The sequence below is a fragment of the Mya arenaria genome, chromosome 6 (assembly GCF_026914265.1).
Source record: "Mya arenaria isolate MELC-2E11 chromosome 6, ASM2691426v1".
NCBI classification, from domain to species: Eukaryota; Metazoa; Mollusca; class Bivalvia; order Myida; family Myidae; genus Mya; species Mya arenaria.
The window spans coordinates 32,372,843-32,389,260 of NC_069127.1; the positions used below are offsets into that span (position 1 = coordinate 32,372,843).

A 16,418-nucleotide genomic window follows, 5' to 3' on the forward strand; every position below is an offset into this window, starting at 1 on the left:
ATCAGCATTTATTTCTAACCAGGAAACAGATTTAAGTAGGAGTCTTATAAATTAGGAGATGTCTTCACAATCGAGGTAAAATGAAATCGTGTAACTTAGATACACTGTAACTGACCGTCCCTGAGTTCTCAGTACCGAGGGCTCGAGCAATGCGCGTGGCGTCACACAGGAAACCCATCAGGTCCGTGTTTACGATGGCTTTGGAAAGCCAACAAATATTAACTCAATTTATTTTTAATTTATTTCAAAAGATCAAAACCTTTAAAAGATTTTAAGGCACATTGTTTCAAAACAATTAATAAAACTATTTATAAAACTATTTATATTATTATTTTATTATTAATTATTACTATTATTTTGTATTATTATGAGTTTAATTATTTTTATTAAAACACAAAGGTCAATGTTATATATATAACCGGCAAAGCCAAGAAGAAAAATAAATTCAAAAGCTTAAATCATTTTACCAGCTTATTGAAGTACACAATGCGCGAGTTTCGGTGTTAACATGATTTTGTGAAATTTGAAACTACTAATATTTGTTCGTCGAACACCTCAAGCACCGACGGTGTTATCTTAACCTTCCAGTGTTCATCTATTTGATGTTTGTTTTAAACGGTTGCCAAACAAATTATTTCAACATGTTATATATCACTCTAGTTGGAACGATACTAAAAGAGAGTGTGGTAGTGTGTATTATGTGTGTGTGCGCGCGCGCGTGCCCATATGTGTGTGTGCGTGTGTGTGTGTGTGTGTGTGTGCGTGTGTGCGTGCGTGCGTGCGTGCGTGCGTGCGTGCGTGCGTGCGTGCGTGCGTGTGTGCGCGCGCGCGTGTGTGTGTTGTAGGGAAATCGGAGTTCCCGGAGAAAACCCACTTGTCCGGCATGGTGACCAATAGAAGAAAAACAAGAACAAGAAGAAGAACAACAACAACAAAAACATGAACAAGTACAAAAAGACCAAGAACAAGAACAAGAAGAACAAGGAACGTACAATACACCAGGTAACGAAAGGTCTATACGTTGTATTTATGGGCAGTATATGCTTACGCACAATGCGTTTGATAATCAATACAATCGAAGTGCATTGAATACTTGTTTTGCAATTTAAGTACATGTATGATAATAATACTTCACTAATGAGATAGATCAAGTTTTGGCTTGATGTGCGGGATTCCAATGTTCCAAAATTTCTTTTTGTTTCTCTTTCACTCTATATATAGTAACATGGATTGCGGTTTCCCGCGTGACTTTCATAGTGTGAATAAATGTAAGGTATGAATAATCAGGTTTAGAAAGATATTACCGTTGATAGACGAAAGTATAAAATAACCAAGTGCTCTGCGTTACATACAATTAAATGCCTGAAAATACCGACTACGCTGAGTTAAGCATTTGAATAAGAAGCTTCGACAACTGGAGCTTCCTTTCTGATTCCTCCAGACTTGCTAATGCGGGATTTTATGCTACAGGTTTCTACAAGTATTTCACTACATGCTATATGGTTAAATTCGAATTGAAAATTTGGAGGTAACCTATCACGTCAATTTCTGGATCCTCTCCTGATAAGTACATTTAGCTAAAGAACTTCAGCGAACACGTTATATATTACCTTTTTGGACGTGTTAATGTGTTGTAAACATCAAAAAAATAAATATCAACATTAAAGATATGGAAGCCAGAACTAAAGTACATTACACGTATGGTTACACATATATTTGAATTCGAAATGTAAACGTAATTGATGCCTTATACATATATGCATGCACTATGATCTTGTTTAAAATATATTAAGGAACATTGGTACATCATGAGGTAAATCAGTTTGGTTATTTATGCAAACAAATTGATGTAGATTGACTTATCTATAAAGGCTTTCTTGCAATATTTTTTTCAGTTAAATTTCAGGGTACGGCCTCGACCTTGTTCGATGTTTTTCATGCGGTCTGGAGTTAAGAAGTCTGAATGCCGATGACGACCCGCTGTCAGAGCACATTAAAAACTGCTCGTCCACGTGCGCCTTCCTGAACGAGCTAGCAGGAGTAAATCAAGTACGTTCGTTACATAACATGGTTTCCAATGGACCTACGATTAGGGTGTCACTGGCACCACCCTGTATTTTGCTTAATTTTCAGCATCATGCTGACTCTTTCAGACTGCTACAGGGTCATTCAAAATTGTTTTTAAGCATTATGCTTTTTAAAGCTTTTTCAGCACCACGCTGATAACTTGGCCCATTTTATTATTATCGTTATTATTAACCATAGTTCAAACGATCAAATGAGTTATCCCAAACTACCGACTGGGTGGCAGTTGGATATTCGCGAATAACGAAATGGAAATGATCAAATAACCATTTTGTGAATGTACCAATATATATCGAATTTAACAGTGTTTGGAACGCAAATAGACACGTGTGAATGGATAAAACGACACAGATGAATGAAAGATACATTAACACGCGATTTCTTCATATGTGTTCCTTTTCCCTCAAAGAGATAAACGATGAAATACCAATAACATTATCAAAACATGTTTACTATCTAATATCGATACTACAAATAATGAGATCTAGTTATCGCTTTTTCACATATTGATAAAATATTTTAAATAGCATTATTTGTCATATAAACACGTCCATAATACAACAGGGGTAAATTGGGTGCACCCCAGTCTCTCGTGAGAGGCAAATTTACCCACATGGTAATGGACAAACATGCCACTGGGGTCAATTATGTAAAATAAAAAAGCATAAGATAAGAAACGTGTTATTCACGTTTAAGTAGTGATACACGTTCTGTTTTTGACAACTTAAAGTAAACAACTTTCAGATCCGCGAGGCCATAAATGCGGCGATACCACCAGAGCCCGCCGAAGGAGTAATGATAAGATTTCGTTTGCCCGGAGGGACAACACTAACGCGGCGGTTTTCACCTACAATGTCGATGGATGTAAGTAAAAAGAAGTAACGATTTAGCAAAAATGCTCACAGCATGCAATGTTTATATCAAATTCATGTCATTATACCCGCGTTGGCAATTCGGTAGGTTGGTCAGTCAGTCGGTCAGTCAATCATTTAGTCGGTCAGATGGTTGATCGGTCAACCGGTCGGTCGATCAAGACTATAAAGATATGTTCGTCATATAAGTTTATATATTGACGGAAATTAACTTTTTGCTTGCGATATATGTCTGCTTGGTTATCTGGCAGGTTATTGTTAGCATAGCAGGAAGTCAACCTGGAGCAACCAGAGAATTCAACATCCACTTCCCTGGATCGAATAATTCTTTTCCGGCTTCCACTCTTACGGGCTCCCTGTCGGAAAACGAAATTCGTGCAGCAACAATAATTGACATTCAGTGGATAGAAGATGTAAGTAGCCATGGTGTAGCACAAAACATATTTTAATCCGATATATTACTCCGCCTTGCCGGATGAACTTTCTCTATCCACGATACTAACCTCTTATTCGTTATTCCCGTACGTCCAAAAATGGAATGGAAACATTATTTGCTACATAGTGTTGACTTTTTATATGGTCTGCGCAAAGATTAAGTTTATGTCTCTCCGTCCATTTGTGCGTTCGTCCGTCTCTTCGCCTAAAAATAACGACTTTAATTGTATTTAGAATATTGGATCACTGCGACAGAGATATCAGATTATTAGTATCTTCCATTTGCGAAAGTTAAAGATAGGTTCATCAAAATCCGAGCGCAGTATGTTAACTCTTCGGGATAGCTCAATTAGCTAGTCATTTACTGGCTTAGTTGAAGCAGAGTCGAAATGCATTGGCTTCCTTATCTTAATGTGTATTGTTATCATGCAACTGAGCAATTTTGAAACGAGCGATAAACATGCATGCTTCTTCTTCTTCCCCTTCGTTTTCTTCTTTTTTTCTTTTGAGTGACATCACTATACAAATAATCATTTCATTTATGAACATATTTGAATTTTAATCCAGCAAGACAATCAATCCGGGGACCTTTTTGATGACATGCAGATATTGGAACAGCAAAATGACGAAGTAAGCACAGAAATAAAAACATACGGTGTTTAAGTGGCATTGTCGGATTAAACGAATCAATTTGGTTACAAATTTGCAAATATATAAATGTATAGCTTGTTGAATTATGTCTCTTGGAAGCTCCTCTGTTATCAGTATACAAATGCTAGACAAAGGCTAGGTTAAGTTTATATTCAGCACATTTGATATGTCCTTTGTCCGGCGACCTGGACATCAGTCATTGAAGGGTTGTGTCGAAAACTTATATTTTTAATTAAAGCTCACCGGACCGGATCATCGACCAACATCGGTTTCATGTCTTCCACCGGTTCCCCGATCCATACCTCTTCACCGACTAGAACGGGATCATGGACATGCACTGGATTCTCCATCCGCCACGGATCCCCCACCCGCATCTGCCAATGGTGAAAATTCTCCATTCGTGTAAGTACATACAAATATTTCACTCTTATACTACATAAACATACAACAGGCGGCCATAAAACCGTAGAGATAAATTGTTTTCACTTAAACTGACATTAATAGTTAAGATTAAGGGGAAGTCATCATGATTTTTATTTACACTTTGCTTGTATCGATTAATTACGCTGACACAACTCATGCCTTTCTTGTATGTTAGGTAATTTGGGCCAGTGGCCTTTAATTACTCAATAAACTGTTGACTTGACTTGACTTATTAATCCGCCTTTTGTATATATGCATATCCAATATAACCGTCTGAGGCTCTAAATTAGTTAATAATATGCATGTTATACAGATTGAGACTGGAGCTTTGCTTAATTCAAATTTCCCTGGATGACCGTTTCCTTGGATTCAAACCGCAATATTTGTAAAATTGCCGGAGTTTTGATCGGACTTTATACATATGTCATTTTAAACTAAAGAATGCAGTTATAACTTAAATGTTTGCATTCCTTTTTCAGTCTGATATATTGTTCATCTCTTGAAAACGTCCCTTGCCAATAAGTGTTTCAAACTAAGGGTAGTTGCGGAGTGATTGACTAAAAATGATGGCTTTTGTTAAAGAAAGCAAAATAAAACATTTAAATAATTCAAAAAATCAATTAAGTCTGCTTTCTTTCAGCCTTATCCAAGTCAGAAGATCATCTTTGATCTCGGATCTACTAGCCCACTTCGAGAATGATGACGAAAGACATGTACACGTAGAAGTCATTGGGGAGCAGGCGGTTGACAACATGGGCGTCTTTCGGGATGTGCTGACCGATTTCTGGACCGACGTTATAGGGCGTTATTTCGAGGGCGATGTCGAAGCAGTGCCTGTTGTATCCCCTAGTGTGACTGAAAATATGTGGAGAGCAATCGGGAATGTTTTCGTAAGGGGATTCCTACAGGCCGGATACCTTCCGCTACAGTTTAGCGTTGCTAGTATTGCCAGGTCTTTGTTTGGGGATGTATCGCTAGAAATGTTGATGCAATCCTGGCTGGCCACTCTCGGCGGGTACAAACGAAAATTAATGACCCGGATGTTGGCAGGCGGTTTCACACATGATGATAAAGACGACCTCGTTGATGTTTTTGACAGGTATCACGTGAAGGAGATGCCAAACGCTGGAAACGTTCGCCGGCTGGCTCAGCGATGTGCCAGCGTGATGTGTGTAGAGCAGGCGCTATATCCACTGACTATCATGAGGCTGGAGAGGCTTCGGAGTTCCTTCGACAGCATCGAGTCTCTGACCAATACCCTCCGATCCTTGCGCCCAGATGGCCGGAAAATTGCGGCCATGATAACGGCGGAGATAGCAAACCCACAGCAGAAAAGAGTCGTCCAATTTCTGAGACAATTTATCAAAAGCGCTTACGATCAGCTACTTAGGAACTTCCTACGGTTTTGTAGTGGCAGCGATGTTGTCAACTTTTCAAACATATACATTAATTTCGTGCACCTTCGTGGGCTAGCAAGAAGGGTTGTCGCCCACACATGTTCTGTTACGCTTGATCTGCCTACTTCATATAACTCGTACAACGAGTTTTCTAACGAACTGCAACAGCAATTGAACAGCGACTTCTGGGAAATGGACTTTGCCTAGGGAAGATAATAACACGATCAAAGTAATCAATGTGTAACGATGTGCAATCCCTGAACAAATAAACCATTCAAGAGTAAGCATATCTAAATTGTAATCTGTGATAATATATGTATCTCATTTTCTTAGTTGTATATCATATGCATATGATCAGAAAAACTCTTTAAGTTTATGCTTCGTTAATTTGAAACAGTAATATTTTCAGTCAATCCTTTTTATGTCAATTAAAACATTTCTTAATGTCGCTCACTGCAATTATGGAGTTGAAATGTTTATATATGTATATGGTATTGTTATAGAAAAGCTATACTGTTAACGTGGAATAAAATTGGTTCTTTTCTGTTCCATTATATACTCTCTATATAACGTTCTCGGTCAATTTAAGATAAAAGGTTAGCAAAACCGTATCTTCACCGAAACTTGGGCAATATATGGTCTTCCTGGACTTGGTCAGTATTGGTTGAAGACTCGCCCTCTAGTCTGACCTTGCGTTCTGTGTTAAAGGATGCCTTGTACAAACAAATGTAGTGGCGCCCCTCCCCCCCCCTCTACCCCCCCCCCGGTTACAGGTAGACAGGCATTCCATCCACGGGCAAACCGTTAACAACGAGGACAAGTCGCGACAAGTAAACGAACTGCGTAGAATGTACTCTTCATCGAAAGGCTAAAACATTGTTTTACTAACATTTGTACATATCACGTAAAGATCCCACCAAAATCTTTCTATTCTCTGATTGTGTACACTGCGTTCGGTGGAACTTGACAAATTTATTAAGTGCACAACAGAGTTTTCTGACAAATATACTTATTTAGTTATGACTGTAAGTGGAATATCTATATTTTGCATTCAACACAAGACTCGTGAATATTTTATCCATTATTTATTAAGACAAGAGCCATAACTCTGATAAGACTAAGTGTTGAATGTGACAAAACTAGAAGGTGCACAAAAAACCATGCTTGCCAACAGTCCTATCAAGTTTCATGACAGTGTGTTCAATTCTTTTGATGTTACCTGCGATTCAAAGTATGTGACTGGACGCGACGGGACAAGACTGTACGTGATATGACGCCGGAGTAATAACAGTAAATAATAATAATAATGATAATAATAATAATAATAATTATAATAATAATAATAATAATAATAATAATAATAATAATAATAATAATTATAATAATAATAATAATAATAATAATAATAATAATAATAATAATAATAATATTAATAATAATTAATAATAATTGTTATTAATAATAATAATAATAATAATAATAATAATAATAATAATAATAATAATAATAATAATATTAATAATAATAATAATAATAATAATAATAATACATTGCTCATCTGGCTATATTTCAGGAACTATTTACCAAAAGATACATAAAATTAAAGAAAAGAAATTTTTCCCTAACACCTAAAACCAGAAAAGAGTCAGGATTTGTTCTTCCAAGAAACTATTTTATTTTACAGTAACTCGCTCATGTTTGGCACCCAAAATATGTTTTCCTGGCTATGCATCTGTAACCACATATACTCGTATTATAATTAATTTGCTCTTTGTTACCGAATTTGCAGAAAAAAAACACAATTAAAGTATTAAAGAACCTAATAGCAGTGGGGAGCTAACACACAACGGTACTGTCAAGATAAAATGAGGAAACCAATACTTAATCTACTCGCCCATAGAACCATACTAAGGTGATGGATATTTTAACCTTTATTTAAAACATAGGTAGCACCCAGTGATAATGTCAATCAACCAATCATGTAACAGTCTTTTGTTGAATGGCGTAAGTAACAAAGACATTATTTGAACATATATGATTGTCAACATTGGTTGAAGGATTCCAGCCGTCAATATCTTGTTTTAACACTCCTCATAATTTACCACTTTATTTCGTAAAAAAGTCCGAATTATGAACGAGTCCCTTTAAGAAAATATAAACTAAACGCTCAACAAAAGAAGTAATGCATTGTAATATAAACCTTTCTTAAATCTAAGCCTGTTTACATTATATATCAATGCTGAGGAGCCTTACGTCGTTTGTGAACTACCAATTCCATAAAACATAATTAATTAATTATTCCATAAACATTCATGATCACGTTTCATTTGAATGATTGTGATTGAATTACTGATTAAAAACATTGCAGACTCCTTCGGCACCTTTAATAAACCTTGGTCTCGTTTTAGAAATATATCTTAGGCGTTAACCATATGCTGCTTAAAACCCCATCACACCGAAATCGTTCTCACTACTTTTAAAAAAAAATGCCGAATGGGCTTTAACTGTTTGCAAACGGTGTAGAGGTAGTAACAACTTTTTACAGTCTGTTTATGAAATTTATGTAAGGGCTCTAACAGGCTTGATCGGGAATGGTGCACAAAAATTACGGGCGACAATCCCGTCCCGCAATTAGACTGAATGGCAACGTTTTTAAAACGAGATATCAATAAGTGTTTTTGCGATATCAAGTATATTAATAAGATTGGTCATTGGGTCAGTCGGGTAGGCGAGTTGTTACGCAAACGATGTGAAACGAACTACGTTTACATTTGCAAGGATTGTTTTGAAACCCGGCAACGTAAAATTACCTGATTTATTCCGTGAATCACGGCAAAATCATTGTGAAAGTGACCATATTCCGATGCTGAAACTTTGAAAAGTGTTATACTCATGAGTTGTATTCCTCCGTCTGCAGACAGAGTTAGGATCTTTTATCATTGAAGCACTTGGGGTTTACCTATTATTTTACTATTATTTGTTTTTTTATTAAGTTTCCTCAAGTTATTGCATACTTTGATAAGATTTTCCTTTTACGTGTTTTTCTTTATTCATGATTGTAGGGATAAGAGTGAGGTTTGTGCACGTAAACTGGTGTAAGCCCCCCGTAAATTTACAGTTTACTGACCGTTCCAAGGCGGTACCTTGATAAACATACATAGTGTTTTATATAGTATATATGCACTGTGCTGTTTGTGGAGTTTTGTGCTGTTGTTCCATGTTTCTTGTTTGTGTTTTGTTTTGTTTTTGTGTTCTATGTCTTTGGCGTTAACCCAGTGCCATTAAAAGGGGTTTCTGTAGTTTTTTCACTTAAATATTGAACAACCCCTTCACCAATACTTCCAAAAAAACTAGGGATGCAAACGAATGGCAAAATTGATATTCGAATATTCGGTAATTCTTTCGATCGAATATTCGAAATTCGATTACCAAAATACTATTTTGGAAGATGTAGTAAACTACTGTTATTATTTACTTAAGTAATAATCGGGGATTTTACCCTACTTTGTCGTAGCGGTGGACCCAAATGAGACTTTGAAATACCGAATTTTCAGGAAGAAAAAAACAATACATTATAAACAGACAAACAACAAAATCGAATAATTTCAATTTCGCTGACTTTATATTTGTAAAAATTGTGAAATTAGGTGGATTCCTAGTCCAAAAGCGTTTTGCGCCAACGGAGGGTCTTTTCAGTAAATACAGTCAAGTGTCTATATCAGAAAATGTCGAATGCTATTGTTTTTATTCAAATCGAACCATTAACAGCCAATTGAATAGTTTACAAAGAAATCTAATTATAGTAAAATTTAAATATAGAATATCTTTTTTGGTACATTCCAATTAAAAAGTATATAATCGAATCAAACATTGTTTTAACATGATAAATGGTATTTATTAGTTCTTTAATATAACACATATGGTACTATCCATTATTGTGTTAATTTAAATTTGCAAGAAAAAGAGCTAACAAACAAATCTGATGAAAATATAATTATTAACAATAAACATTTAGAATTCAACCCTGCCAATACAAGATAGGAGGTAGACAATTATGCCCTCTGGGAGCAGCAAATTGAAAATTCTTCTTCTCCTCTTATAAACTTTTAAGTTCCATTAATTTCCTTAAACAGGAGTCAGATGAACTTGGTCCTCCATGCGCAGCAATCTGAAGAAAAGTGAAGTATTTGAAATGATACTTATCATGTATGTGTGTTTAGGCATTTGATCACATTTTAAAGGTAGATAAATGATATTATTTTGCCCTTCCAAACTTCATGGAAACTAATCCGAAGAAATGGACTGTCAATTCATGTTTTTTTAATGCAACAGATGCAATTTTGTCTCTATAATACTCCAATGTTCAATTACTCAAATGTTTAATTTTAAACTATTCAATAAGCAATAGAGCATGTATACATATGGAAATCCATACTTTACATTTAAATGTTCCTGTAAAACTCCATTAAAAATGTATCCGTTTCCCTTCAGGGGAGAATTCAAGACATAGTATTTGACAACAGGCAGTCAAACAGACAGACAGACAAACATATATTCAACATCCTACCCATATGTGGTAGGGTAGGCATTCTAAATATTTGCAAGAAAGAATTGCTTTCCCTTTATTATATGATATCCATGTTCATTGTAATTAATGATGGTTGAATTATAAAGAAGCCAAATATTATATATAAATAGATATGTTCGATTTAATTTAAATGACTGTACTGAGTATACTGCTATGTTTTGGAATATGTTTTCAACTTCACAATATAATTTTGTATTATAATAAACTAACCTGATATTGCTATGTATTATCTCACTGCTCTTAATGTATTAGATCTGTTGTCAGTTCCATTCCCTAGCAGACTTGTGTAGAACTTTGAAACACTGGTTCTTCCGACTTTGGCTGGTAAAACCAGGCACATGAACATAAATAAACATATTATACAATATGAGATAAATAATATATATATCTATTTATCTTTGACATATTATCCGAAGAATACAGGACGGTCTTAAATTACAATTATGCTTACATGTTCTCCTTAATTTCCCACGCACACATTTCATGTGTTTTCAATATAATTGCATATTACTGAACAGTAGCAATTATCCTGCTGGGTGCCTTTACCAGGGTGTATTAAGAGAAAGTTGCAGACATATACTTTAGAATAGTTAAGATTCCTTGAAAATGATGTAATCGCTGTCAACTTTTCTCAATGTTTTCACGCGGTTTATTTTGATTGTAAATCTGTGCAAATGAAACAAAATATGTTGAAAGAGAGGGTATATTAATACACAGTAAGGGCGAGACCTGCAAGCGATTGTTGGTCTATACGCAGTGTGTAAGGAATAATATGCACACAATACAAGGTAAATATCGTTCTCAAAATGCAGCTTGTTGTCACAATTATTGTTTTCTGGTTCCGTGGATACATTCCATGCATAAATTGGGCCACAGATAAGACATTGATTATTTCTTATCTCTTAATTCATAAAAAACATGGATATCGGTCTTCTACAATTATTTTCTATTTAGGCAGAGTCTATGTGTCTGTAAAATCGTCAAAATTATTTTGGAATCGATCTGGGGTTTTTTATATCTGATCCGCCATCAGTTTTGAATAAGTCAGTTAACCATACTTCCAGAGGTCGGTTAAATTTTGTCCAAAAAATAGCCGAATCACGCACTGGTTGGGGTAACTTAATTTTTATATAATCGGTTATCGGATAACTTGACCAGGAAGATAACCAAAAGATAACCACTGGGTAGGACTTATCCACGTTTATATAATTGGATGCTGTTTCTTACTTGATTTGTTTCCATTGACTCTACATGTATGAAAATAAACTAATTGTAGAGAATAAAGACTAGCAAATAAAACATATATATCAGTAACGAAGGACATCCGGGAAAAGCGGAAACAGAAACAGTCAATCATCCGGGAATTCTATTGCCCAAAACGAATATTCTAATAGAAAAAAAGATTTGGGAACGTACTTATTATCCGTTTTCGCCAAAGGGAGGCGGATATGATACCTGCAAGACGTTTAAATGACAAAAAAAGCCAATATTTAAGTTTTGATATATTATACCTTGTAGCGATACTACATAAAAACCAAGCTGTTGTATAACTTTTGTCAAATATGAAACTTAAAATGTAATAGTGTTTTTAAATAGTCAAATACCTAGCAGTAGATTGCATCAAATATCTGAGTCGTTGAAAAGGAAAGTTTAAATATTTTATTCGAGTTTTGCATTATCCCCGCTTGTACACTGTACATTCATTTTGAATTGTGTCTGCTATGGAATAATAAAACAAAGCACGCATCGTGCATGTTGAAAACATCGTTTCATCTTATGAATAAAAAGATTTATTACACATCCAATAAGCCATACGGCCCATGAGGACAAACAATATTTACAAATATGGTACATACACATACATGATTAGGAGAAGGGACACAATAATTGTTTAAACAATACTCTGAAGATAATAATGATACGTGTAATAGAAAGTTATCTAACATTGCAATAACTGTATACAATTATATTATTATAGAATAAGTCAGACTTGAATTGATAACAAAACCATTTAAAAGAAGTTTACGTAATGGAATAAGATATTATGATGCTTGCATGCTTAGAATTATAACAGCTAAATGATTCATTAATAAATATTGTTTGCATCTGTTTATACATTAAATTTGCAAGTCTGTGCACTTTATCATGGTGTTATTTTATGCTTGATTGCGCAATAGAATATTATTTAAGTTTATGCTTGACAGCACAGCCAACATCCTGTTATTCTCTGCTTGACTTCGTGGTAAACCCTCATTATCTTTTACTGCAAACTTAAGTCTTAAGTAATGAGAACGCAAAAGTTTAAACATAAATGGAAAAACAATATTAATGAACATTGGTTTAATTCAAGAAACAATATGAGTAATTTGTAACAAATGTTGCTGAACACATGGGAATCCAAGATCATATTTTTTATACGTTGCTGTTATACACTTCCAATTTGTAAATATGCGTTCTTTTATTTCGTCCTAATAGATTTGATATTCAGTATCTGATGTGAAATGTATCCTGTCATGTCATCAAGCCATTGATAAAAGTGTGACTGCTAGTGACCCCATATAATTGTGGTAGGATTTTGAACAATACAATGACAAAAACAAATGGACAAGCCCAGTGGTCGAAAATTCAAAAGTAGACCCTATTAAGAGGCACACATCCCCGGCACCCAATAACCTATATGATACCCTGGGCAAATCAGCTGTAAAATTCTCGTACTCATAAATAATTAATAAGGTGAAATCCAGCCGCTTGATTGGTCGCATGAGACACACCTCATGCGGTGCGGAAATGGCCGAGAAGTTACAACATTTGTACCAAGTAATATGGTAATCCATCAATGCATAAGTAAGTTATAGCGCATTTTTATTGAAACTAAATATGTCCAAATTTTTTTAAAGTTTAACTTTGCATGAAAAAAACCCAATCAAATTCAACTTTAATTTTAAACATGTAAATTGCAAAATTGAATTGGAACGTTCATATTCTATCAATATGTTAAAGTATTTCGTATTATCCAATTAAACGAGAACACTGTTAAAGGTAGCTTAATGTATCAAAGCTCAAATAGAATTAAGGAGCTTTACCATGTAGGTTTAATTGTTTCTTAAACTATATTAGTTCATTTTTATAATATAAAACTTTAACCCTTGTCGGATTTGTATTACTTTTTTTTTATAGTTTATGGCGCCTTCACCTTGTTGTAATGGCCATATACATTTAAATGCCGCGTTTGGAAATAACCTTAGTGAATAGTTGATTAAATAATAAAAGAACATGTTATGGGATAATAACCTTGGTACTTACTTCAGTATTTACAAATGCGTTCTTAAAATATTTCAATACATGTTTCAACAATTTTATCACATACACTTACTCAAACAAGGCGTTCACATCAGACAATGTACTGCTGAAGTAGTTCTGCACTGACGTGTTGTTTATTTCCTGACCAATTTTGACAAAATGTTGCTTTGCTTTAGATGCAAACTGTAACATCTTCTTTGTTGTGTTGAAATATCGTTTCGTATGTCTGAATTTTTTTTTGCGGTCTGGCGTGGCCTATCCGATCTGAAAATCGAACACGTGATAATACTGTTGTAAGCACCACCAACAACAACAACAACAATCAGCAACCACCACCTACAACACAACAACAACAGCAGCAGCAGCAGCAACATTCAGACATACGTTACATTAGCCCTGCACCGTCATTTGTAAATATTTCTTAGGTTGTTTTTTAATAAAGGTTTATTTTCTGGCCTTTTTGAATTTATAAATATGGGATTCTAGAGGAGTTAACATAGTCGCTCTTATTAAAACTCTAAACGAACCGCATACAATCAAACAGCGGTTTTCGTATTTAAATCATTGACATCGGCTATTTTATTATATATTTATGTTAATATAACCACAGTAATATATGTAAGGTTACTGCCGTAGTAAGAACAGTGTGAGAAAGAGTTTGAAAGATTCATGTTCAAAATCTAGTATTCCTAGAGCATTTATGGTAACCATAACTTTGACAATCTTGAACAAGTAATTTAAATGTAATAGTATTTATACGAAAGTATGACGCCGCCCGCTGTCGACATTGTGAATCAGAATGACGACGGATAAAGTAATCCCTAAGTGTCTGTCATGCTTTGCATGCGACACAATAATATATGGAACACAAACCCGGCTCAAGTCGTTCGTTTATGTATTGGTACCGGCTCATGATCAGAAAAATAACTGTTATAGATATCACAAATAAAAAATGGACTCCCTTTGGGTAGAACATTTTGTAATAAATATCACAATATGTAATAACAATCCGTTTTGAGAAATCCAGTGATCCGTAAAATGATTTTTTAAAAGAACACTTTTTACTCTACCACCAACTGAATAGTGAATGAGCTATGTAGCGTGATATAGATTTTCAATACAGCGTGCTCTATTTTCACCATATGAATGGAAAAAAGTGTTGGGCATAATATGAAAACGTCTGTCCGTCCTGCTTTTGTCAAATGGTTTATGGCGAACCCGATTAATTCCGCAGCCAAACCAAACACGGCGTTAGCCTGATTTATATTTGCTTCCTATCAAAAAGATTTACGTCGCTTCAACAAAAATACATTTAAATCTTTAATTTTTTTTGTAAAATTGTAAAATGAATCATCATAGAAATATTTTACGTACCTGGCAAGCGCTGAAATCATTATTTATGACCAAGTTCAGCAGCGTAAAGTCCATCTACAGGTGTCTCTATTTTAGGCTTCCCGCCTATGGCTCTGTCCAAGATCTTCACATTAACCATTTGACATTCTTCAAACATCGAACACAGTGTGGGAAAGTATGCTAGTATGACTTAATAAGTGTAGACTAAAAGGATGGCAAATTTGTATTTCCTTACATTCTGTACACTGTTCATATATCTCGACATCAAGAATACAAAGTATTTGAGGTAAACTTTCAAAATAATATACAGTTATGTAATAAACTTACCAAAGAAATTCAGTCGGACTGTCTTGAATTTTAATTAGGTAACGCATAACATCAAAATACAATAGATATTTTGTTAACTAGAATTGGGTTTTCTCGTTTATCTCATTTTTATTTTTTATTTTCTTTCCCTTGTGTGAGCACACAGTGACTTGTCGAGTATTAGTAAAAGCTAAAGTATGTCCTTTTTTAGTCTTTTTTTTTGGATATGAGTTTTTATTAAAGGAAACATTTGAGACAGTTTCCTCTATTTTAAAGATCAAATAAAGATAAAAATACGAGGCAATATAACATAACTATTTTCTGCGTTATGATAAAACTGCATTGGTGTGATGCGGTTAAACGGGGCGGTACTTTGCTGTTTCATTCAATGGACAGCGTTGTAAATTCATTTCGAAAGAAACCTGGATAATTGTGCAGAAATTTGGTAAACACCAGGATTGAAATGCATTTTGGGTGCATTCATTTGATTTCACGTGCTTCACATGAATTGCCATTTTGAGCGTGGAATTAAAGATCGCATGAAGGACCCCGAAATGATTTTTAATCCTTAAATTTAAGATGGTCACATTGTTGTTTAACCGAAATGGAGCTTTTAAGCACAAATGATGATCACTTTATGAGCATTGTTTATCGAGGAAACGTTTCTATAATATATGGAAGTGGAAGAATCACACCTAGCTCGCAAGGATTGTTCACATCTGCTGATGTAATTTTCCTTTGGAATGACCATATGAGACCGCTAAATTACCCTATAAAATGCCATCTGCTTATGTAATTTTCCTTTGGAATGACCATAAGAGACTGCTAAATTACCCTATAAAATGTCGCAGATGTAAAACTTGTTGAGTCAAGAAAGGCTATTCAAAACGAAAATTTGTAAGCTGGTTTCAAATACGATGGCGCAAATTGAAAAAAAGAATAGTAAATCAAATTAGTGGAATTTTTTGCCACAGTATTACCAATATTTATGCAAAAAGCTACAGAAAC

At 34.7% G+C, this 16,418-nt stretch overlaps 1 protein-coding gene across 1 annotated transcript; it reads left to right on the top strand.

The window, feature by feature from the left end:
• Positions 1–3,992: 3,992 nt before the first annotated feature.
• On the top strand, positions 3,993–6,070 carry LOC128237720 (uncharacterized). Its single transcript, XM_052953302.1, has 3 exons — positions 3,993–4,022; positions 4,282–4,445; positions 5,107–6,070. The coding sequence occupies exons 1-3, from the start codon at positions 3,993–3,995 to the stop codon at positions 6,068–6,070; spliced, it is 1,158 nt and encodes a 385-aa protein (XP_052809262.1).
• Positions 6,071–16,418: the final 10,348 nt, after the last annotated feature.

Coding starts and splice junctions, on each gene's coding strand:
- LOC128237720 (XM_052953302.1), top strand. CDS start 3,993: ATGCAGATATTGGAACAGCAAAATGACGAA. Junction 4,023..4,281: donor TGGAACAGCAAAATGACGAA/GTAAGCACAGAA, acceptor TTTTAATTAAAG/CTCACCGGACCGGATCATCG. Junction 4,446..5,106: donor GGTGAAAATTCTCCATTCGT/GTAAGTACATAC, acceptor GCTTTCTTTCAG/CCTTATCCAAGTCAGAAGAT.